Source organism: Centroberyx gerrardi, chromosome 11 (genome assembly GCF_048128805.1).
Source record: "Centroberyx gerrardi isolate f3 chromosome 11, fCenGer3.hap1.cur.20231027, whole genome shotgun sequence".
In the NCBI taxonomy this organism is placed as follows: domain Eukaryota; kingdom Metazoa; phylum Chordata; class Actinopteri; order Beryciformes; family Berycidae; genus Centroberyx; species Centroberyx gerrardi.
In genome coordinates, this window is record NC_136007.1 from 31,168,228 (window position 1) to 31,193,858 (window position 25,631).

A 25,631-nucleotide genomic window follows, 5' to 3' on the forward strand; every position below is an offset into this window, starting at 1 on the left:
GACAATGAAGATAAGTGAAACTAGCTTACTGCTAGTTACATTCTCATCAGCATCTTGGCAAGTCATGTAATAGATGTGTTTTCTATGACTGTCATGGATCCAGACAACAGCTCTAATCTTTTAGCAACACCTTTTATAGACAACAAAGGGTTTGGAGCAGAAACATGTTAGGTTATTAGTTCACCGTCTTTCAAATCTAACCATAGGATGCTACCTTTGACTTGTGACTATATCTATCTGTTGAAGACCAAATGTGCTTACAATCCCCTAAATCTACAAAATCCATAACGCATGCAAACTCAAGTACAGCTACTAGGAATGAGTGTCAAGCCAGCAGGAGTAAAAAATAGGGTCACGTCCTTCAAAATAAAACTCTTATTAACAAACGTATTTCAAAATTGTTATGCTTTTATTTTGAAGGCAAAATCCACTCTTGTTCTAGCTATCTTGACGTAGCTTAGGAGCAGGAACTTCAGTAGCCAGTCCCAAGGAGTTTCTCAACATAACACTACCCATAATACAATACAAACATCAAGTATATTGATTAAAGGTGACTCTAAAATAGAATATAATAGAATAGAATAAAATGGCATCCAGAGATTGTACAATCCATTGTTATAGTTATTTATTACCATCTTAACACAACATGATGATGAAAGTAATTCTCAACTCAAAGAGACATACTGTATATACACAAAAAATATCCTTTTCTATGCAGCTTTATGGGGAACCATTTCAGTGACCGTTTCAGTGACAACCAGCACCATCTGCAGGACAGTAGAGTTTGCCACCGTAGGTTCAAGCACATGAAAGATAAACTATTCAAACAGGTCCATCTGCTGGCCTATAAAGCTTACTACCACAGGCAGTTCAGACATGCAGTTCAACATGGACTTCACCAAAATCCTAGTCACTTAGCCAACAAACCAAGATCTACATGTTTGCCACCACTGCTGCCAAGGGCTGCCAAAAGAATGAAAATTAAAATGCCAAGCAATAACACAACTGCATTGGATGACAGAAACAAAATGACAACAAAACACAACAAGGAGGACAACAGAAGAACAATAAGATTGCTTACATTTTGAATAACTGAGTGAGGGACAAATGCAATTGGTTGCACAGTAGAAACAAGACCATGGAATCATGAGCTTCACTTGCAAGAATGCATTAGTCACAATCTAATTAGAAACTTGCCGCATGACATCACAGGACAGCTTGTTATATAGAGTAGCGTATAGATGCATATTAAATGTAAATCATGTTAAGTACTGTAAATGTATTCTTTGAATCAATCAGTGTTGGTTGTTTGCTGTGTTGATGTGAAATGTTTTTGGCTTCAGTTGTATTTAAATATATGGATTTACATTAAGTCTTTCAACAAATTTTTTCCTTTTCACCCAACCCACAGCTTTTGATCATTTACAGTGTCCTTGTATGGACACACATGCACACTGGTTGGCTGAACAAATACTAGATAGATAGATAGATAGATAGATAGATAGATAGATAGATAGATAGATAGATAGATAGATACTTTGATAGATAGATACTTTATTGTCCACTTTTGTGAAAATTTGCCTTTGGCTTCATCATGGTTGTAGTAAAAATACATGAACCACACAAAAGCACACTACAGACAACACAGCAACAAACAGCACAGTCCCCAAACAGACCGGCCAGCCAGTACATTAAATTGATCAAATCAATCAAAGTGCCATGGTAGAAACTAATAGAGCAATACATTAAGAATTCATCAGAGCAATGGTATGTTTTTTGAGGCTCTGGGCATCCTATAGCGCCTCCCAGAGGGAAGCTTGTCAGACTCATTAAAACGAGGATATGAGGGATCGGCCAGAATTTGCTCAGCTTTATCCCTGTTTCGGACCACATATATCTCAGTCAGTTGTGTGTGTGGCTTCCCTATAATTTTACTGGCCATGCTCACGATCCTTGCCAGTTTGCTCCTATTCTTAACCCCAAGGTTGCCATACCAAGTTGAGATATTATAAGTCAAAACACTTTCAATGAGACTCCTATAAACCAACTCTAGAATGTTCCTGCTTACAGCAAAACTATTTAACTTTCTCAAAAGATACAGACGCTGCATTGCCCTTTTAAAAATGTATTCTGTGTTTGCTGTAAGCTTTAGAGTGTTATCCAAGAAAATACCTAAGTATTTAAAGTTCTCTACCACTTCTACTGACTGGCTGTTCATTTTAACTGGTTGTCTGGGGTGGAGCAGGCTACTGTTGCAGCTGATAACCAGCTGCTTTGGTTTTATTATTATTGATGACCAGTGCAGCAGCTAGGCGCTGTGGGACTGTACAGCATCTGTACTCGGAATTTGATTTAGGCAAGGAGAGCTTGTGCTTGGTATTTTTCTTTGCTCTATGCGCCGCCACCCCACTCCTTGTTCGATGCACTCCCTAAAATACTTGTCCATTTCTCATCACATGGTATTTGCCTTTTTGTTGTGGTTACAGAAAAAATCTGAATTTGGTTTTTGATGTCTTCACTACACCTATAGCATGCTATGGAAATATGGATTACTGTTTTTTTTTTTCAATAATTAAAAAAAAATGTTCTCCGAGCTTTTTTGGCAGCCCTTTTGAGTCCAATAGTCATCTCCTCAAGATAAGATTAACTTTAATGATTTCTAAAGGGAAACTGGGTGTTGTTAGCCTGCTGTGTAGTAGATGCTGTCGGTTGGGCAGTATTGACCTGCTGTCAGCTCACTGTGACAGCTGATCAAAGGCCGAGTCGCTACCTTCACATGTTTGGATTGGCCCTATACACATATAAACCCTCTCCTAGTCTGCTGCATATATTACACATACATTTGCATATATTAGGGATCCAAATTGTTTCCACATGTCCAAAACTATGCAGAGTATCTGTGCTGCAGCTCACACAATAAACAGTTCTACAAAAACATTATGACGTTGGGTGGATGCACCTTTGTGTGTGTGTGTATGTGTGAGCACATTTATGCATGTGATTCTTATTCATACATATTTTGTATTTGAAACCTGCAACCCATTTCTATATGGAAGTTCTAAAGCAAAGCAAAAAACAGTAATATGCCATTAGTTGACTGTGAGTGTCAGATCCCAAACAGCAGCAGCCCCTAAAACAACTATCTCACGTTTCTTTTCTAAAGCTATGTTCAAACAGGCAGCTCAAATAAGATTTTTTTTTTGTAATATCCAGTACGAGTCAGATATTTTTTCCTAAATCTGAACAGCAAAAAAACCCCAAATGGAATCTGGTTTAAACCAGGTTTAAACCACATTCACGGACAAATGAAGAAGTTTCATGCCTCCTATCACTATACTGCGACTAGAAAATGCTGTTGTAGAAATGGCCAGAATAAGCAATGGCCAAACTTCAATGATACTAGCTGGTTGCTAGCATCCAGAGTTGTTGAACAGAAAATGTATGTGCACAACTGCGTTGTTACTATGACAACCATTGTCATAGTATGACAGAAAATTATTATACTGCCTAGACAACCATTCCAATTTGGTCACTTGTACTTTACAATCTGGATAGTCAGATTTGAAAAATAATATAATATATAATATATTATAGCTCTATGTGTATGTGGGGAATTTACACTGGGACACAGACATCCTTTCCACCAGTCATTAACATGCATCTCATATCCAGATTGTGTCTAGATCTGATTTAGCTGGATTACATTTACAGGTACCTGGCATTAAAATGCCTCTCCGGAATACACACTGAAATCACATTTCTCTTCCCTCCCCATAACACAGAATGCCGCCCCTGTCACTTGGGGGGGGTCGGCCTCTGAGGAGAGGAAGTGGCGTGACGCTGGACCACACAGTGAGGGAGTTGGGTGGTGTTGGGTGGGACGTCTTCGCTGTAGCATTCACGCCCGATGTAGTCCGTCGCGAATCCTAAAGTCTTCCATATGAAGTCTACTACCAGCTCACTTGACAATATTCCCACAAAACCGCTCATGGAGGTCTTTGACAGCATTGGCCCCCGAATTATCAATAGCTCCAGTAGTTCTGTTTCCTCCTGCATCAAGGAAGGAGCCACTTCTTAAGAAACCCACCTTGGACACCTCCTTACTAAACAACTACAGACCCATCCCAAAGTTGTCCAAGATTTTAGAAAAAGTGGTCTCAAATCAACTGCTATCTTACTTGAACAGTAATAATATATTTGAGGTGTTCCAATTTGGCTTTAGATCCTTTCACAGCACTGAAACTGCACTTCTAAAGGTGGCAAATGTTCTTCTGCTTAATGCTGACGTAGGAAACTGTTTGATTTTTGTCCTCCTGGATCTCAGTGCGGCTTTTGACACCATGGACCACATGCACTTACTTTACTACTTCAGTGTCTGCAGGACTGGGTGTGTATAAATGGGTCAGCACTAGACTGGTTCAGAGCTTATCTCTCAAACAGAACCTTCTCTGTCACTATAATAATAATAATAATAATAATAATAATAAACTTTATTTGTATAGCACCTTTCATACAAGAAATGCAGCTCAAAGTGCTTTACAACAGAGAAATTACATGCATTACATTTTAAGTGCTTCACATAAAACTTGATAATGATTGTGAGAATAAGATAAAGAGGAGAATAGAATACATAAAATGCATCTTCACATGATAATGAGCATAACATAAGAGGAACTATAGATAGCTCCTCATCCATACATGTGATGTTCCCTATGCTTCTGTCCTGTGGCTTTCTGAAATCAGAAAACCTGCAAAGTGGCAGTGGCAGAGAAGTTCGGAAGGATTGTGCTGCATTGTTTTTGCTCTGTCTTAAGATATCAAGGGGGTTTGATGATGGGTGTAGCATAGACTTACCACTAGGGGGCATCAGAGTCCCAACCTGCTGTTGAGCAGGATGCAGGACTGGCCTGAGCTGCAGCTTACTTCTGGTTGGCAAGAAATTCATCTTCAGCAGCATGGAAGAATCCTTTGTTGATTTACAGCAAATATGGATTGAATAAAACAAAACCTGAGTAATGTTTCCACTCAGCTCTGCTCAGGTTCCCAAATCAGACCCTTCCACTGGCAAATAAAGACATCGTAACACCCCCCACTTCCCGACCACATCCACCCCCACCCAGCAACTGTGACCAATGAAGTTATTGGCCCTATTTGGTCCCAGAGCTAGGGCTTTCCCTAACAATTCAAGACTGTATCAAATTGTTTTTATTATTATTTTATTGTTGTTGTCATTGTATATTTAGATTAGTCTATGACCTTTGACCCTGCTGCCCCAGCCACTTTGTCCCAACAAACAGCAGGCTGATGGGAATGGGAGGCTGCAGGATTGTTTCCAGATTGTTGTGTAGGTGGAGGGAAGAAGGAGGTAGCGGCACACCTTGACTTGACTGGAGAAATGGAGTCTTTGCCTCCGTCCAGAAATAGTCTATTCTGATCTTTTTTGTATTGGGCTTGGATCGGTTCTTTATAGTAGCCTCATATTCACTCCTAAGGTTGTATATTGCGCGTTTGGTTTTCAACAGGCCAGGTTTAGTGTCAGGTTGTTTGTTTCCATGAGTACTTGGTCATCAGTCACTGTTACTCACTGTCTTATGGTAGGTAGGCAGCTCTTTACCATACTAATTTCAATATGGAATTTTCATTGCATTCATTCAATGCATTCTCATTCAAATGCAGATGTTCTCTCTGCAACATCATCAAGAATTTGTTCTTCAAGTGACCTGCCTGGTAAAATAAAGGTTTAAAAAAATGACTAAAAAACAGCCCTAGCAATATGCTTGGTGCTCTCGTTTGGCCAGATTTGCGAGGTGTTGGGCTTTGGAAAAATTTGGAAAAGCAGCAACGAGGAGAAATAATGAAATATGTTAATTGGAAGCGACTCACTGCAACTAGAAAACGGCATGGATAGCTGTCAGAATTTATTTGATAATGATATATGCTCAGTAAGTCATTCCTGGGTTACTTTTAAGTCTACATAAGGTGGAGAAATATTTGCCTACTAAACCATTTTCAAATTCAGAACGCTGAAAGGCCTATTGATCGGCAATATGGAGACAAGTCCACTGTGTGTCATATCCCGTGATCCCTTTCTCTGCCCTGTGTGACATTGGCTGGCTCCTCAGAGGTCCTCTTGGCTAATTTATTATGGGAGTGCCGAATATTTACCCTGCAGTTCCTTCTTCAGTATGCCTGCTGCTCTCCACATGTAACCACAGAAATATATAGACGCTCTGTAAAGCCCACAGACTAGATGGAAAAGCTGCTATTTATTCACCTCCCTCCGCTGCATGCTAGGGTGTAGGATGCTGTCTGTTTAAATACTGAACTGTTACCAGTCTTCTCGTCATAGAGGGTGTTTTTCTAAAAAAAATCTGTGTATTCCCTAAAATACACACCTCTCTCTAAAGAGATGACACTTGCATCAGTTGGATTTTCCCTTCTCTAAATTCTAGATGTTGTGTTTTTTTGTTTTCAGAGATGTCAGTTTGGTTAACACTGGGCAGGGACCTCCTTCTCTAATCTGATTGCCATAAAGCCGATAATCAGCATGCAAATAGAGCAATCTAATTGATTAACTATCACTTTATCCCTAAATATGGATTTAGGCCTGTTGGCCCTTATCCTTGCCCCCTGCCCTCTTCAAGGTGCTAATCACATGATTTACATTGCAAATAGGGGTGAATGATGGTTTGTTATTGCCATGTTCTTGATATAATTTGGATGGCTGGATGGATTTTCTACCACATATAATAATAATAATAATAATAATAATAATAATGATAGTAATAATAGTAATAACATAGTAACAAAGTCAGCAACATTATTTTAAACACTTTGTGTATTTACATTATTATTATTTTTTTTTTTTTAAGACCTGTAAACACATAGTTGCATCTTGACAACATGGGATGTTGCAGCCTTCTTCCTATCTCATACTGTCATGCTCAAAATTTAAACCTTTTTTGCACGCAATGTTGAGTTACAATTTCATTTTTAAATGGAAGTATTGTTGCTCTACAAAAAACACTATTTCTAAAAGTAATATAAGTTATAAATGTTGTGTGTAAAAATACACTGCCCCTCAAAAGTTTGGACCCACCTGATTGAATGTACTGTGTTTTTCATGATCTTAAAGCCATTTTGATCTAAAGGCTTATGCTTTAAATGCTTGAATTTTGTTTCTTAGACAAATAGAAATAATGAAGTTGATGCCTATGTATGAATTTCTTTCCAAAGCCTTTGCCTTTCCATCAAGGCAAAGAGCGGCTACTTTAAAGAATCTAAAATATGAGATAGTTTTGATTTGTTCAATACTTTTTTGGTCTCTGCATAATTCCATTTGTGTTATTTCATAGTTTTGATGTCTTTACTACTACTCTAAAAAGATGAAATTAGTAAAAATAACGAAAAATGTGGTGTCCCCAAACATTTGACGGGTGGTGTATACCCACCCAAATATTTCATATTTCATAGACTTCATATATATATTGCAGTTAATATTTTCCATCCAAAATTGTTCTAAAAATTAAGATAATCTCCAACAAGGCTGACATCAAAAAGGCTAAAGAAAACGAGGCAGGACACGTCATTATCCTGCCTTGTTAATTGTTTTTTTTTTATTGATATCTCACTATTATTTGCTACTTGTTAGTCCACAAGGCAACTGATCATGGCATCGAGCATCCCTATGGTCAGTCCGGCTAAAGGGCCCTTAGGGCATGAAAACCTTCTCCACTACATAACAGACTAACTAATTTATTCAGTGTGGTTCTGATCAGTAGGGCTGACTTCCATCACTGCCAAGGGACCTGCAGAGTGGGTGTTCTTGTTCATTGCCATGAGGCGGCAAATCATCTTTTTCCTCTGTTTTTTTTAAAAAGAAGTGGGTCGTTGAATGGATTCAAAAGCCATAGCAGAGGACTGGGATGGATTTGCCAAAGTTCTTTTTTTCTTTCTGTGGAATCCATTCAGAAAAGTCCTTGTCCAACGTTAAGGTTTTACCAAAGCACTCCTGGTATGTGACGATACAACTTTATTATTCCCCCTCAGGAACACTGAGCGACTTGGTAAAAAGTGAGGCTTGTTGAAGTGTCCTTGTCAATAGATAGAAGTCGTTCCTCAGAAAGGGCCAACCCTAAAGTCCAACTGTGGCCTTAAAGAATGGATGAATTGTTTCACCCTCAGCCAGCCCGTTGGCTTTTTATTACAAAAGCAGCAAATAGTAATAGGATACAGCAGGGAGAAAATGGACAGATATATAAACATAATAATCCATAGGGGTTTTGAAACATTTCGGCGCTGTCCAGTGGAAACCTCATATCTCCAAAATGTAGCTAAACTTTTCAGGAACCAAGACCTCGACCACCATGCATTTTTTGAATTTACCCAACGGGGTTTTGAAAGGGTTTCATAAGCCCAAGGGTCACAGAATCTTCTCAACACCTAGAAGACCATGTAACCCGTCAAGTGAAGTTAAAACATTAAAATCACCAGAACTGGAGTTACGACATTTTCACATGACAACAGCTATATTCAGCCAACAATTTCAACATATATTAAGTAGAGTGTATGGATGGGAATTATGGGGAAATGTATGGATTACAGCATTGTTAGGGTGTGCAAAGTAACAGCCATAGGACTTATTGAGTTAAAGAAGAAACGAGTGCAGAATGTTTATGAAAAATATGTGAAAAATATACCAGCATGTGAATATGTTCAATATTGTGTATTATTATGTGTTTTGGAAGTTTTTACACAGATTACACAGATTTTATCTTATTTTTTCAATCGATATATTTAGTGGATGAGGTTATTTAGTTTGGATGGCTTCACTGGCCGCTGCCTTTACATAAGTTGCATTTAACACAATCCTTCTCAATGTATATGTAAGACTTCCAAAGATGTTTCACACTGGCACCAATACAGAAATACATGACTCGCTCAGACAATCCTTTGACCAGTTTTGACTTATCCAAACTGAGTTTAGGAACCATCTGTGCAATGTTCATAAAGTATCATATTCTCTACATATCATATCCAGTCATGTGTGTTTGTGAGGAGGGGATGACGTTACAGCGGCATGTTTTGTGTCTGTTATAATGCAAAGACACAGGAGAGAAAGTGTCTGGCTGTGTGACCCTTTCTGATTAATGGGAAGTGACTGGAACAGAATAGACTGGGACTGCCGCCTAATTACACCATGTCATTGATTAGCCACAGACACTGATTAACTCATCCAGGACAGTTATTTAAAAGAGAAAATCCACCCTAAAACTGAATTTACATATATTCTATTATAACTATTATCTTGGGACAGTTAAATGTTGACTTCTGAGTATGGAAAAGTTTCTCCTAAAGCTTTGAACAAGAGGACAAAGTCAAATTTGCCCAAAATAGAAACACAGTCAAACACATCAGCTCACTGCAGCTTCATATTGGTTGTTTATTTACACTCCATGCCAGTTGGGGCACATTAAGATTAAAGGATAATTTCGGCCATGGTAATTGTTAAGACCATTTTCCAGAGTTCCCTCTCTCCCGTATGAAATTCCTGTGTTTTATTAACACAGGAATTGTGGTAACTTGTAGCTAGAAGGATTTCATAGATGTCCTACATTTTACCTTTTATTTTCAAAATTTTGTCTCGTAGCGGTTAAAAGTGATCGTGCGTCCTAATGTTGAAGAATACAACTTGCTCACCTTATTCTAATCTATTTTACAGGAACTACTTTCAGTCAGAAAAACTCTGAAATGAGGCAGCATGTAGCCACAGAGGACGTTAGCATTTGGTGAGAAGTGCTATCTAAGGCGGGATTTCCAATATAAACTACAAAGTGTGAGCACAGATTGTGGCTAGAGTCTTGCCACAATCTTGTTAGCATTGGAGAGGTATTTTTTATTTTATTTTATTTTCAGAATCCGGCATCGTTCCTATTGTGTTTCCTTGTTCCGATATTTACGTCATAGACACATCTACTGAAGCCTTGTTCGTCCAATGAGGGCCTTCTGAATGCACACATTCATTCCAAAACTTTGAAATGTAGTAGGATAGGAACTACTTGTCATTCACAAAAGGATGTATTTTTTTATGCTTTATTAGGCGGATTATGTTACAACGCTTAGTTTGCCATCTTAGAAATTTGGTTTTGATATCGTTTGGAGATACACAGTTCACAGATCACAGTTTCTCTGATAGTAACATGTAAAGTTGCACAGGAATTTTTAGAAGGGAGAGAGGGTACGCTGAATGGGCTTAACATTCACTGTGGCCAAAATGATCCTTTTAACCGGAAATAGTGGTGACACACATGTTGGGCCAGGCCATGTGGTCAAACAAAGGAAAGGCCTACATGTAAGATTGAAAGCCTAAAACACCGGCCTAACAAGGGAATCAGAAACCTGAACTCTAGCCCACTCTAGCTGGGACCTTAAACAAAGGAAAGCAGCGCCAAAATTCCAACAGGCCCTGAAGTTCACACCTAGGTGCGAACTGGCTGAAATGGTTCCATGGTTCGAACTGTTCTTTTGTTTAGCCGAGGCGCGTGTTAGCCATAACACTGTTGGATCCAGAAGGATTAGATTAGCCGTCCGGCATTCTAACTCCTTACACGCACTGTCGTGGGTAGCAGACCTGCAGAAGTGGACTGGAAGAGAATACAGCTAAGGACACTCCTTCCCTCCAAGAAGACAACGTAAGGATACGTTTCTTCAACCAAGTCGACTCCTGGCTGACATCTTCGCTGCCTACGAGGAAAGCCAGCTGGCCGTTGTTCCGTGCACGGAGAGATAACGGTCCCGCAGATATCCTGGGAAAACCCCTCGGATCGATAAGACGGACTCAACCACACACCAATCACTCGAGAGTGATTCCCAAGTAAGAGGCTTTGGTTCTGGGCAGAGACTAGAATAGGTGTGTTAAATAAGCTTACTGATCAGAAGCTGTATTTGTGCGTATTGGGAAGCGCATCGGACCGCCGCGTCCATATTATGCTGTATGAATAATACCTCAATCATTATGCTTGCTGCTTAATTTGATTGTGTTAATGTGAAGCTGATTTGTGTTCAATTGCATGCCGCTGAGCTTGCATCCATGTTAGTAGCCACCGTATAAAGCCAATATACTGCCTTTTACCAGTTCAAAGACCAGTAACCCGGCGTACTATTTCCAAGTCGTACCCCGAGTTCCTGTGTGGTAAAAGGCTATTGTTGTGTCTCTAGACGGCGAGTAGAACCTCTAGGTTTACCCTGAGTGTTTCCCCCTTTCTCTCTCTCTCTCTCTCTCCCTTACTAACCCACACACACACACACACACACCCACATCTCACTACACATTCATTGCTACCTAAGAATTAGATGGTGTTGGTTTAGCTGCCTAACTCCAACTCCATCTTGGTTCCAAAACCCCCCTTTGTTCAAACTGCGCGGTCACAGCCGCCATCTTGAACTCTCGCGAGACCTCCCACTCACGTGGTCACGTCCGCCATCTTGCTCTCTCTCTCTCTCTCTCTCTCTCTCTCTCTCTCTCTCACACACACACACACACACACACACACACACACGCACACGCACACGCACACGCACGCATCCATACGTGCCATATGCTGTTTGTGCCTTTATGCTTGTTAGTTAGACTGATAGTTATAGTTGTATAATAAGTTGTTGATTAACTGCAGTGTTATTGATTATTGATTGATATTGCTAAAGTTAAATAAAACTCCATTATACTTTTAAAGAGAAGTTGTCTGTGATTCCTTGTGCATATGTGTTGCAATAACTGCTGGTTGTGAGGGCCTGTGTACGAATTCACCCTTCACTGTTCACTCATAAATGTACAGTGGTCCTTAAACACTGTCATTTGGGGGTGAACAGCCATTCTGAGACTGTATTGAAGGTTCGGTTATTGGTCCCTGATTCCAGGGTGGTGCCCCGTTAATATTGACTCCCGTCAATACATTTCTGAATATTAATAATTTCACGATTATTAATTATTAATTGCTAATAACCAAACCTGCCCCTATCAAAGCCCAACACACACAACATCAGTAATGGCTTCAGTGAAAGAGGGACAAAGGCGGCTAAGGGAATGCCAGCAAGCCTGCACACTGCAGAGTCCAAAGTCAATGTGGCATTTCATTTTTTCCACAAATCTGTCCATTTGTTCATACAAACCCGCCAAACATTGTTTCTGCAGCAAGTATGCAGTAGCCTTAAGATTTCCTTTCTGAAGCCATTAAGAGACAAATCCTGGAACTTCTCAACTAACAGTGAATGAGTCATTTTACAGGGATATCATATGGGCATGTTTACTGATTCATGACTATTAGTGCCAGAATGAAATAAATCTTACTTGGGTATGAATGAGTCCACAAAGTTCCTTTTGAGTTTGTCTTGGTTGATCAAGTGTAAGCGTTAATTCTGGGAAAATATGTCACAAACTTTTCTGAACACAGGGATCATTTCTAATAGTAAATTTAGCTAAATAGAAATGTCAATGCATGTAGCTTTTCCGGTTTAAAATGTAACTTTTTTAACAAAAAAATTCTAAAAATGTGTTTTTACTTTGTCATTATGGGATATTGTGTGTACGTTGATGCCAAAAAATTTAATTCAGTCTATTTTAAATTAAGTTTATAACACAACAAATTGTGGAAAAAGTGAAGTGGCCTGAATACATTCCGAAGCCACTGTATTTCAACAATTCCTCCATGCACATAGTGCTTGAAGCAGAATATAAATTGAGGAGGAATCTTTACTTCCTCTGTAGGATTTTGTTGTACATAAATAAACACATCTGGTCTGATCAGGTGTGGCATATATAATTTGTCAGATCCATAGAGTCTATTGATGGTGCTATTGTCTCCTTGTCTCCTCTATCTCCTCACAGGAGGGCAAGGCCAGCTTCCTGAAGTGGCTGCACACCCAGGCAGACCAAGAGGGCCTTGTCAAGTTGTCCAAGGCCTCCCTCAGAACGGTGTCCAGCGCTGAGCTCCAGGATGGGCCTCCGCTGCCTGATGGGTCCCTGGCCCTGGTTACCGACTCTCTTGAGTCCCAGAGCTGGGACCAATTCAGCATGGAGACCTACAGCAAAAACTTGAAGACCAGCCTACTGGGGCATACCCTGCTCTATGCTGAGGTCACTACCACCACCATGGACCTACTGGAAGGGTAAGTACACTAGCCTCTCAGCTTTTGGAATATTGAATTCTGGACTAAGAATGAAGTAAGTGTGTGTTGGTGGGTGGATGGATGGAGGTCTTTCTTTTTCAGCATTTATCTTTGTCACATCTTCTTGAAACTTCTAAACCCTAACCCTAACCGTTGCCTGAGTTGAAATACTGAGAGATCCCCACCCCTCCCAACCAAACAGCTGCCTCGACCAGTAGCCCTGCAGCCAGGTCAAGACAGGAGGAAGAGCGGCTCAAACGGCCTCCAAACGGCACTGTCCTACATTTACATTTACTCGCATCTTGAGTTTGAACGCGACCCATTCAAAAAATTGGAGGAAATCTTGACCGCGTACTAGCTGGTCGAAGACGGATTGCGATGCAATGGCTTCCTTCTTGCATAAAACAAGCATGTGAAAAGCATATGCTCAAAAGTTCAATTTTGTTCTTAAAAATCAACTTACTACACTACTGCACAGCACTGTTCTCCATGACCATGTGGCCTTTAGCACGGCAAGACCAAATTTCAAAATATGTGTGATACAGGGATCAAACAAACGCCAAATTTCATGTCTCTGCGATGTACCAGCTCACGACAATTTGCGCCACGGCAGAAGAACAATAATAACAAACCAGCACAAAAACAATAGGGTTTCAGCCCTACGGGCTTGAACCCGGAAAACCAGGAATTAATGGACGAAGAGGAGACCATTAATTCCTGAGAATGGACACCTCGAAGGGCATTATCCCGCTTATACCATGGTCACTTGCCACAGAAAAAAAAAATTAAGACCATTAATTTATATTTTCATGCGTTTTGTAATCAAAATCTAAAGTTTTTCACAAGCCATAACTCAGTTTCCCTGGTAACACCTGAGGGTTTGACTAATACCTGGAACAATCATTACCATCCCATAAGGTTCAAAGTCAGTAACATTGCGTACAGTTGACAAACAGTAAATATAATTTGACAGTATGTTTAACAACAAGACTAGCTAGCTATCCAGCCATGTCATTGTCCCCAAATCAATATCAAGATTTTCATTGTAGATACAGGCTGATACATAGAGATATAACAAGATGTTATATCTCTATGGGACGAACCTTAGATACGACTTGGCAACGGGATATTTTTCTAGTCTGCTCAGCTCATAGAACCCTTTGGCTCAGCTATGAGCCAGAAAGCTAACGTTATGCGTTATATATAGAGATATAACAAGATGTTATATCTCTATGGGCTGATATGTCTATGGCTGATACTACGTAGCCAGCGCATTAATTTAGAACGGTGAACAGACAGTTTCACTGGAACTACTTAGTAGGTGTCCATTATCAGGAATTAATGGCCACCCCAGCCAATCAGAATCGAGTATTCACCCAGACCATGGTATAAAGAAGGTTATATGACACACCACTACTCTTAGCGGCATGTAATATAGCCTATGCTTGTGTTGGCCTATTTCACATTATTCATCAACATTTTTTTCATTTTAGCTTAATAACGCCGTTTAGATAATAGTGCAAACAAAGAGTAAATTACAAACTGATTAATTGACGGGAGATAGCGACGTCTGACGTCGTCAAGGCAACGTGTGATGTCACAAAGTACTCTCCCATATCTCATACCATAACCATATGAGTTCAAAACCACGGTGGTGAAATATTGCTTTTGTGAGTGGCATATAAGGCAAACGCCTGCCTTAGTGCTATTACTGTTACTATTACGGAGCCCATTTGTAAATGAAGGTAGCTGTGGGCCCAGTGTCTCCGGCAGTGCCCTGCAGTCCAGGTAGACAGTGTTTGGACTTCTTGGTCTGCTCTTTTCCTCCTTAATTATGTCATCTACTACTAAACTAAATATAACTCAGCTCAAATACCTGAAAGAATTTCAATGCAGTTTTGACCAATATAGTTCCTCTGTTTAAAAGAGACATCTCCATAAGGTCATTATGACAATCCGAAGGAAAACAGAGATGTAGAAATTGATTCTAGAAGGAATTTTGAATGAAGACTGACACATGATGACATGAGCACTGCGAGTCGCCTATTGATTATGAGGCAATGAATCTCTTCTGTAGCCGACAGATGAAAATGAAGTTGACACCAACCAATTGTACCTTCACCAAGAAGGTACAATGACAGGAGATGAAAAGGAAGCAATAGAGCAAAAAATCCTGCGTTGAATTGAGCATTTGGCAATTGAAGTGTGTGTGTGTGTGTGTGTGCGTGCGTGCGTGTGTGTGTGTGTGTGTTCTGGGCTGGGAGGGTAGCTGGGCTGGAACTAATTTAATGGCTGAGTGACCTCACTGCAGCAAAGGCAAGTTGCACCTAATAGACGTCTTTGTCTGCATCCACACATGTGAGTGGAAGTGGCCGGTGAGCAGGCAGATCTAGCAGCAGGTGGGAGCGATTAAAACTGTCATAAAGTTTGAAAAATGGATTGTGGAGCGGTGCTGAGTTGATTGGAACAGACAGTGTTGTCATTAAGGTTGTATAGGAACCAAAGCGGGGTGAACGACTGGGCCATGCAAAGGGAAAAAATGTTTCTCCAGTTTGATTTCACCATTAATATTTGAGTTTCCAGATGTCCCCCTGTAACAAGCTTGATTAAATGGTATTAAGGAAAGCCTCTTCTTTGTTTTATTTCCTTAAGCATTGGTGTTTATTGTCAGTGTGATGCATAATGTTTTCATAGAAGAAGAAAATGTGTTGGTACAATACATAATATTAAGCTGCTTCAGAAGGTGAGAGTGTGAGCTGAATGAATTGAATGTTTTACCTGGATTCTCTAGATGTAATTCAGTGTGGCAGGAGAATTAACCAAATACTATCAAATAAGTAGATTTCTTTGCTTTATTGTGACCAATTGTATTGTCAAAGTCATTCCCATTTAGGTAATATGGTCTCCAATCTAAATTTAATACAATGTCTGTTCAAAATGTGGAGTGTAATTTCTTAATTAAAACTTAAAGTTTTAGTCACAATTGTGTATTAATTATAATTTTGCGATAATTTTCATTAGTTGTATTCAGTAGCTCCTCACCAGCATTTGTCTGAGGTAAAACTGACTAATATTTTAGTGAATAATTTGTTCATTAATATGAATGTGCCTTACTTTGTCTATTTTTGTAGATATTGTTGCAACTTTTATTGTCATTGTAAATTATGAGAGAAGTATAATTAAAATTGTGAGTTTGACTTATAAACATGCAAAGGGTAATGAGTAAATTAGGTGGTAATACCAAGATCAGAATGCTAACTGTAGCATTTTGAGAAAAATCAAATCCACTGAACAAAAATAGTTCCTTTTAAATCTTGACATGAGCTATTGTGGAATACAAGTTAAATCAATGACCACCAGTGGGTTGTATATTTAATTTGTAATATTTTTATTCAACAAATGTCTCCATTCAATTCAAGAGATGTTTCCAGTGTAGGGAAAGAGTACAGTATGTGTCCTGAGAACAGAGAACAGATTTTTCTTTCTTAATCCAGAGGAATAGGGGAAGTAAAAATAGACTGAATAATATTATGTATATACAGTAATTGAACTGGCTTAAAGCAGCGGTTAACTGCACATTCCTATGCAAATGCTTTATTGCAGTGGTGAATTGGCAAAATCTGGCAACTAAACAAGTTTCTTGCTGTGAGCAAAATATACTGACTAGATGCGTTCTCAAGTTTGGTTGGTTTCTATTGAAAAGTGTTCTCCACCATACTGTTATATTGTGTCCCTTGTATGTGTTACTTTTTTGTCAAGTGTTAAATAAAATTATTTGATTTTATAATTAAATATAGCCTTTCCTGTAACAATACTTAAATAATATTGCATATTAGATTTGTCCACACCTCACACATTTATTCTTGGTACTTCTTACTGTGATATGTTGGCTTAAAATCTTAATCAAATGAGCATATCCCTCAAATAGATTTTGATTTAAAATTAATCCTTTATTAGAGTCCTTTGAATGCACAATGACAAAGGTTTTCTTATATTTTGAGGGTAAATAGAGCATGGAGGGAGAGCTTAATAAACAGTGAGGGAATTGGTTTGAAGCCAAAGTGCCTACAGGTCAATGCTTCCCGGGACCGAGGAGCTGATGAAAACTCGGCTCGACCCACAATTGAGTCCAGAGGCTCGAAGCTGAGGCTCAATGGCCTGCAGGCTGTGTGTTTGCCCAGGGTATTAGTGCTTTGTTTGGCAAGGAACAGCTAATAATAGCTAGTAGACAGACAGAGGATAGTGTTCTCACAAGGTCACACCAAACTGGAATCTCAATGCTCTCTACTGGGCAACTCCACACTTAACAGCCCTTTAGACACAATGATATTCCTATCGTATAGGCGACCACAAACATCAGAATAGGGTTTCCAATATAGTGAAGCAATTTAAATTGTTTTATATACATTGTTAAACTACTGTACTAAATTATGCAAAAGTATAGCTTGCTTTACTGATAATAGCAATTTATTGCAGTATTGTATCAGAGTCTTGGATTTAAAAGTGGATCGCAGTAGCATTTTATTATGACTCGCTATATATTTTTGAAAGTTATTTTTGATTATTTTGTCGTCTCCATATTTACACCTAAACCAAGAATGTAACCCAGTGTAGTCAAACTTCAGTGTCCAGCTTTCTGTATAGATTCAACATCTGCTTACTTGTCAAACCGGTTTGCACTGGGCTACGCAATGAATCAGAAAGAAAAAAACCTTTAAAAATGCAATTTTGACTATTGTAATTTTAAAATCACAAGAGGTTGCATTTTTGGGTGTCTGAAGCAGCATAATGAAAAAAGTATTGCAGCGCTGCCAGAGGCTAGACCTAATGTTACACATCTAAGAAAATCCTTTTTTCCACTTAATATTATTTTTTTGACATTGTTCAAGTTCTATTATTAGAGCTATGTCCACAACTATCACAATCCATATTGCAAATGAAATACTAAGAAGACAAAATTGTTCATGTGTATTTGCTTTGTGTTAGCGTTATGCAGCAACATTTTAAATTATAGATGGTTCAAAAAACTTTTCATCACATCTACACAAAACTTTAAATTTGCATCTATTCACTTTGGAAGAGCGTATCAGTATTTCCACTTTATTAGAATGTTTAATGTTTGCCTTTTATATCTAATTGTATGGGGCATGAAGACCTTTCCGTACCGTAGTCGTGTGTCTGAGGCTGTCAGCTTGCAACAGACATCTAAACAGGCTGTTGGTGTTTTGTTAAGGACAATTGGCTTGCAGGCTGGTTGTTAACAGTGTGGAAGTGTTTATTTGTGAACAAGGTGGGATAAGAGACTATGGTTTTCTTTAATGCCACTTGGCCGGTGCGGAGAGCATAATGATTCTTTTCCTGCTCTGCTGAACCCGATCCCAGCGCCTGGAGCGACGTACTTCCTATTTGTCGGCTTTCTCTCCTAAGAGCTTCAGGCTCAGACAGAAAAACCCAAGGGCCCACTTTTAATTTTGTATCTTTTTTTTTTTTCTCCCCCTGGTTTTTTCCCCTCAAAGAATAAGTTGCATACAGGAACAGAAACGGCGATGGATGTAAAGTTTAAATGATGAATATTTCTAATGCAGTCCATCTGATATAGTCGTACAAATTCTGTCCGTCTGCGCTTTTTCTGCTCCTGGATGCGGAAATAATTTTTTTTCTGCCGTTTACCATGTTTTTTCTTAGAAGCGATCCTCGACTTTCATAATTACAAAATTACAACTTGTAAGCTTAGGAGTGTTGTAATTTATTTCAATAAAAACAGTCATAATTCTGAGCATGGCACATAAACAGAATACTGTTCAGCTAATAGCAGTGTAACACCTTCATACTCTGGAAGTCTGAATAGGACAAACAACCTGAACAAGGGACTCTTCTAGTGAAAGCTTTTCCAGTTGTTGGGCCAAAGCCCTGGCAATCAGTGTTTGTTTTGACAGGGAATCCAATATCCAAACTGACACTGTATGGAATTAGGGTCCTGTTTCCTGTGAAAAATACAAACCATTGGACAAAAAAAGGGATCTGGTAAAGAGAAAATGGACGCCTCATAACTCCTGCAACAGGTTTGTGCATAAAAATCAAATTGGTCCAATTGACCTTGCATGCTCTACCTGCAATTATATAAGATTGTAAGCAGATGCCTAAAAGTCCTCATTTCTTATTCTGGGGAACATATGGTGCAGTGTTGGAGTTTAAGTTTTTTTTTTATGTCCAGTGAAAGGTATGCTAGACTCTGGAGCCCCGGGTCAGTCCAAGTCAGGGATGGAGGGCCGAGAGTATGCAGGTTTTCATTCCTACCAAACACTACACCAGCCTGGATACTGACCTACTACATGCTACATACTCAGTATGTACTGCATACTGTATACTCTAGTGATAATTCAGTATAGTAATACCTAGGCTTGGGCTGATATTCAATATTATCGAATATCACAAGATTTCCCGCGATATCGAATACCCCCGCCCCACACACACACACACACACACACACAAAACCTTCCCCACCCCTCCCGGCCATGCCACCATGTGTTGCTTAGATCACGGTTATACATTTTTTTGAACTTTATAAACCTAGAATGTACTAGTGGTAGGATATTAAAAAAACAAAATAATCTTACTTGAAGTGAAAAATGTGTCAGGCAGGAATGAGCAAATTACACCAAATGGCCATTGTTTCCTCCAATGCTTGAATAGTAAGATAAAATTTCTAGGCTGTTAATAATAATTTTTATTGCTATAGCCTAGAAATTTGATGTCATTTGGAAGAAACAAAATAAAATAACCCCCCCCCCCCCCAAACCCCCCCCCCCCCAAAACCCCCCCCCCCCAAAAAAAAAACAGTATCGCGATATTATTAAATAAGTATTTTGATTTTACCACCAGCACCAATCACATTCTCATCTGCTGCTGAAAGTGATGCACAGCCACAGAGGTTAGGAAGCAGCAGTGCATTATGGGACATCTCAGTATTTCTAGTACCATCGGGCCACATACTCAAATTCTTGCCAATGTACTATGCATCATATGCGTATTATGTACACATTTTTCACGTACATGAAATCAACATACTATGCAGTGGAGACACTGCGTACTCATTTAATGTCACACTTAGCATGTTAAGTATGAGTAGTACCTGGTTTGGAACACTGGGCAGGTGATTTAACTGATTAGCACATCTTTAACCAGAGAAGAGGAACTAATCAGTGAAATCACGTGGTACAGTCTTCGTTTGGAATCGAAACCTGAATACTCTCGGCTCTCCGTTGCACGTCATTGCCGTAGCTGGTCCAAGACAACAGGGTTGGACTAAAGGGTCAGTGGCAACAAACCAGCAGCTAGTTTGAAGATAAATATTTATTTTTTGGAAAGTAGAAAAACACACAACCCAAAGACCTAGAATAACATGGTATTTGGAGCATAAAATGAGATGAACACTGTTGACCTCATCAGAATATAACAATTTGTCATTGAAGCATATAGTTTCAAAGATAAAGTTTTCCTCCGACACATTATTTCTTAAAGTCTTGGGCAGAGATGTAGCCAGCTGAAGAGAGACATCAGCAAGCTCAGTCTGTATTCTGGTGATTAGTTGTTATCCAGAACCTCTACCAGGCCAGGCCCGGCCATCCTATCCCAGACAAGCAGCAAAACAAGGTCATCCTTGGTTTGTGCCTCAGCTGCCCCTTAGTAATGGACCAAGCCTCTCTCATTGATCACTTCTAATAGTGCTGTTTGGAAATGATAATTTCTGCTGTTCCCAAGTAAACAGGATTAGCTCAATTAATCACATTTACAGATTAGTTTGTCCTCTCCTATTGATCATCTCTTTGATGCTGGTGAATGATCAATGCAAACACGCTTATGCACAGCAAATCCTGTTTCGAAAATGAGCATCGATGGCAGAAATAATCTTTTAATTTGAGTTATTTTGATCTTGTAGATTTAATAGGGATTGAAAGTGAGAGGATTTTTTTTTGTTGAAATGGCTTTCTGGATAAATGGCTTTCCGTAAAATGATCCCTTAACTTTCCACTTGAAATACACCTTCGTAAGATAAATTAATTTTTATATTTGAAATTTTTATGATGGAAATTTTTTAATACATTCAATCAGTATCAGACTATTAATTGTAATATAAGGAGATCTGTCTGTAAATTTGGCTTGCCTTTATTTGCCAGCGCCATCAATTGCATGTGATAGGGACCATGCTTTTGGGAAATGTCTTTATCAGGTCTGTTTGATAAGAGCTAACAGGTTCAAGCTTCATTTTCAACGGTGCTGAGAAGGCTGCTTTAAGCGGGAAATCCCCCTTTGTCTTGTTTGGTGTGATTCACCTGCCTCACCCCCAAAACAAGGTGAGCATCTGTCTTTGCCGTAATCTAAGTGTGGGAGAAAGACGGTCACATGCCCACAGTTTGTGATCAGAGTTCCTCCTCTTGTCCTCTTCTCCCACAGATGACTTGGCTGGTGGGCGTTTATCCTCCTGACCCGCTAGATCTGGGAGGGTGACCCCTTTGGCTTAGCTGCCCCCCAAAACAAAGAGCCCTGAGCAGGAGTTTGGGAGGGGTTCCTTACCCCACCCACCACAAAGGCCTGGCTTAAAAGGCCCTTGCTCTTCCTCTTGGAGCAATGCCTCCTCTCTTTCATCCTTCAGACATGCTACTTTGTATGTCTTTGTTCCGGCCTTGTTGTAATGAGCAGATGGACAATGGACTTGGAGTGATCAGTGGAGATGAAATGGATCTCAGTAGTGGGGGAGTTTCAGAGAAGCAGAGAAGTTTCTCCATTCACAGCTTTCTCTTGCTGTCTCTCTTTGGCTTTGGCTCTTGATTGCCTTCTCTTTCCTTCTCACTATTCCTGTCTTTGCATTCTATACCCGCCACTACTTCCCTCCATCTCTCTATTCCGTCTCCTACACTCTTCTAATCAAAGGTCTTCCTCATCTAAGGTACAGTATGAAGATGACATTTTATGACCACTCACTATAGCCTGAAAACCTTCAGATCCCACTGAGTAGCCAAAGGACTGCAGCCACGTTTTTGTATCTGGTTTGAAATTCCCGTGGAAACTCTCTGGAGAGAGTCTGGAGTTCTCCTCCCACCTGTGAACTGGATGTGGAAGGAATCCCAGCACATGTGGCTGCTTTCCCCAATCAAACTGAGGAAACCAACCTGGGGGGCTGGGGTGGAGGGTAATGGTGGGGGGTCTGACCCATGCCTCAGTTCCATGATAGATTATAGGAAAGTGTGCACTCGAAGTTGAGCCTGCGCATATGCTGTTTGGAGCTTATTGTGTGGAATTTCAGCTTGTACTGTAAGGAATTCCTCATGCAACCTTCTAATAGGCCTTTGTGAGTGAGATGAACAAAGGAAATAGAGCAATAACTCAAGAATTACAATGACATACAATCATGAGCTCTTGGTCGGTGAGGAATGTGAATTGTATTAGTCCACACAACTTGAATTGATCTGCTCTATTCTGTGTAGAATGCTGGAAGAGAACTTTACCGTCGCTCATCTGAAACAGTGCGAACTGGGATCCCAATTTTCCCATAATTGCACTCGCTCCGCATGCAGCAGGAGTGTTTATCTTTTTGTTTCACTTCTGGTCTTTGTATGGGTTTAATTGCTAATTGTGGCCTCTTTGCATCCCTCTTTATGGACATTATTGAGAATTTTTCTAATACATTTAGGCTTTTCTTCCAAGCCAGCGGTGACCTCTGTAGCACTCAGTGGATGTGCTTTCAAAATGAGATTAACTTTCTAGAGGAATGCATTCACCCCCAAGCTTTCCAGCCCTGAGCTGGTTGAGCTGGCCTATACAGAGATCACTTGAGTACACATGCACACATTAAGGCACACAACCACAGCACCCTACCACCTCCTTTATTGACAACCTCCCATTGAGTGTGTAAGAGCATTAACGTATTTAGGCTTGAGATGTGTGTGTGATCTGCGGCTGATCTTATATTTGAGTTCTAGAAATTAATTTGAGCTCCTTTGCATGTTGAGATGGTCAGGTCGGGTGGGGGGTTTCTGAATGAGGCATCTTCCAACTCAGAAAGGATTAATTTTGGTTCCCAGACCCATTGCTGCTGTGGGTCTCCATTATGACCAGGACCAAATGACCAACGAGTAGCACTCTTTACCTCTTTCTCTCTCTTTCACACAATGACTTTGTTATAGCTCTGAATAGTTTGATGGAAGGATGGACACTGAGTATGAATCGCTGGTTCTGTATATTTTTTTCAGCACCTAAAACACAAGCAGCCTGTAGGAAGTCGAGAGATGCAACAGCAGTGTCAGTAATGATGACCGTCCTTTCACTGTCTATATGGGCTGACAGCCTTTTCAGGCCAATGTTTGTCTACCAGTTGGATAGCAGGCCTGCCAGCAGCTACTGAAGCGCATGTCATTGGTGTCAGATATACCGCTTCATCCCGCCCCACTGTCGCAACCAGTAATTCTGTTTAAATGACTTGACTTATTAATTCATGCTTGCAGTAAGGCGTACCGAAAACAGCGCAGAATTTTACATTAAAAAAACCCACACTAAAATCGTAATTCATAAACATAAAAAGAGCACATTTGTACACATGAAACAAGACTAAGTACAAAAATATAAAATTTTAAAGTAGTAAAAAAGACATAAAATTCTAAGAGAAAACTGAGACATCAGACAAACAAACAATCTCTTAATATACTAGCACCAGCACTTAATTTCTGTACGCCATCTATTTAAGATCTTTTATTTGTTATGCTACATTAATGTCAGGAGAGAGAAAAGTATATTTTTTCATTTTTCATTATCAGATTCATTCCCACACTTAGTTTATCATCCAAATCACACTGTCTACAGTGTTTCTTTGTTCGTGATTCATCGTCACTACAGATTGCATGATACCCCATGCGCTACACTTCATACCATGTCTAACTTCACTGCATAGTCTGTGGAGTACTTGCAGCAACTATTCAAAGACTACCAGTACATTTTCAGCCCACCGCCCATTCAATCTCAATCACATCAGCCCTTTATCTTACCCCTTTGCAATAATCAATGTAGAAATTGATAACACTCAGACATTTCAGACAGACACACAAATTGAGCAGGGAACTCGCACATCCCCCAAATGTGGTTCCAGCTTCATCCTGTGCCCCCGCTCAGTGGAGATGGTACTGGCCTGTTAGCCTGGTGGAGGAGGTCAGCAGCGGACTTACTTGCCTTGTTAGGCACAGCTATTCTTATTTAAAACTCATTTCTGAGGCTCGAGGACTCCAGAGAGCCAGCTGGGCCCCCGGTCCTCTTCTCCGCGGAGGTTGATTGTCAGCAGAGAGGCCCCGGTCACGGAGCTGCCTGGTTCTCCGGTGGTCCTGCCAAACAGCGGCATCTCCCAATTACGGCCCCAGCAGGGAGCGCTGCGTCCGGCCGCCACCTAACTGGCACCAGCCTCAGCGAGGTCATGCTCCAGCTAATGTGGCTTACATTGAGCTCTCACACTTCTCAGTGCTAGACCGACCGCCATCCTCACACCCATGTGCGTGTATGTGTGTATTTATCTATTCATAGTCTTCTTTTCAAATCAAATTGAAATATTTGCCATTATTTTTACAGATTCATATTCCAGCATAATCAAATCTTATCACATAGAAAAAACGCTTTCCCTCTTTCTCATCTCATTCTCAGTTTTTATGCATAAGTGATAGAGCATTAATATTCAATTTTCAACATGTTTTCCTTCCATCTAGGGCTTAAAGGCAATGACTGTTTGACAGCAGTCGCCCAGGGTTTTTGTTTTTAAGAGTTTTTCTGCGGTGAGCACATGATGGCAGTTTCTTGGCTGCAGAACTGCTATACAAAATGTCCATTGTAATTACCACCGGTTAAGTGGACAAATTCCTGTGGCTGTAAATCAGTTTTGGCTATTTTTGGACAGTTATTTTTCTACATTTACTACATGGCTTCAACTGCTCTCACCTGCACGTCTGGCTGACACATTTTTATCGATTAAGGGATTTGCAAGCAGTAATGTTATGAAATGACTGCACTATCATGTTAGCTGTAGTTATATAGCTTTTCATAATCAGCAATATTTTGTAGTTTATACTAGCCATGTTTACTTTTAAATCTGCCTATGCAAAGTTTATGAACTCAAGTGTTCCCTAGTTGCTAGTTTGCTAGTTTGGTCTTAAGTGCCAAGTTTACAGCCTGGCCCATTAGCATTCCCCGAGCATCCCTCAGAACCTAGATTAAGCCATCCAGCGATCCCTTTGATAAACAGTTCTTAAACAAGGCCCTTACAAAGCACTATTTGGCCAGAGTTGGGGCAGATTAACACTGGGAATGAGCCTAAGCTGATTTACCAGTGATGGTCTCTGCATCATAATAGTCAAAAGTCCCTCCTCTCTTGCTTTGCCAGCTTCACAATCTTTGTTCACAAGCCAACAGACGGCTCTTGCTTTAAGTCACTG

At 40.0% G+C, this 25,631-nt stretch overlaps 2 protein-coding genes across 3 annotated transcripts in view; both read left to right on the plus strand.

Annotated features, from left to right (window-relative positions):
* kcnj15 (potassium inwardly rectifying channel subfamily J member 15) overlaps positions 1–25,631 on the plus strand; it is a 327,817-nt gene that overhangs the window by 63,934 nt on the left and 238,252 nt on the right. The gene's annotated exons all lie outside the window — the stretch shown is intronic.
* Positions 1–25,631, plus strand: part of hlcs (holocarboxylase synthetase (biotin-(proprionyl-CoA-carboxylase (ATP-hydrolysing)) ligase)) — a 42,815-nt gene that overhangs the window by 7,291 nt on the left and 9,893 nt on the right. For both annotated transcript variants that reach the window (XM_071926964.2, XM_071926966.2), the window contains one exon: positions 12,884–13,164. In XM_071926964.2, the coding sequence (XP_071783065.1) occupies positions 12,884–13,164 (281 nt within the window). The remainder of the gene's footprint in view (positions 1–12,883; positions 13,165–25,631) is intronic.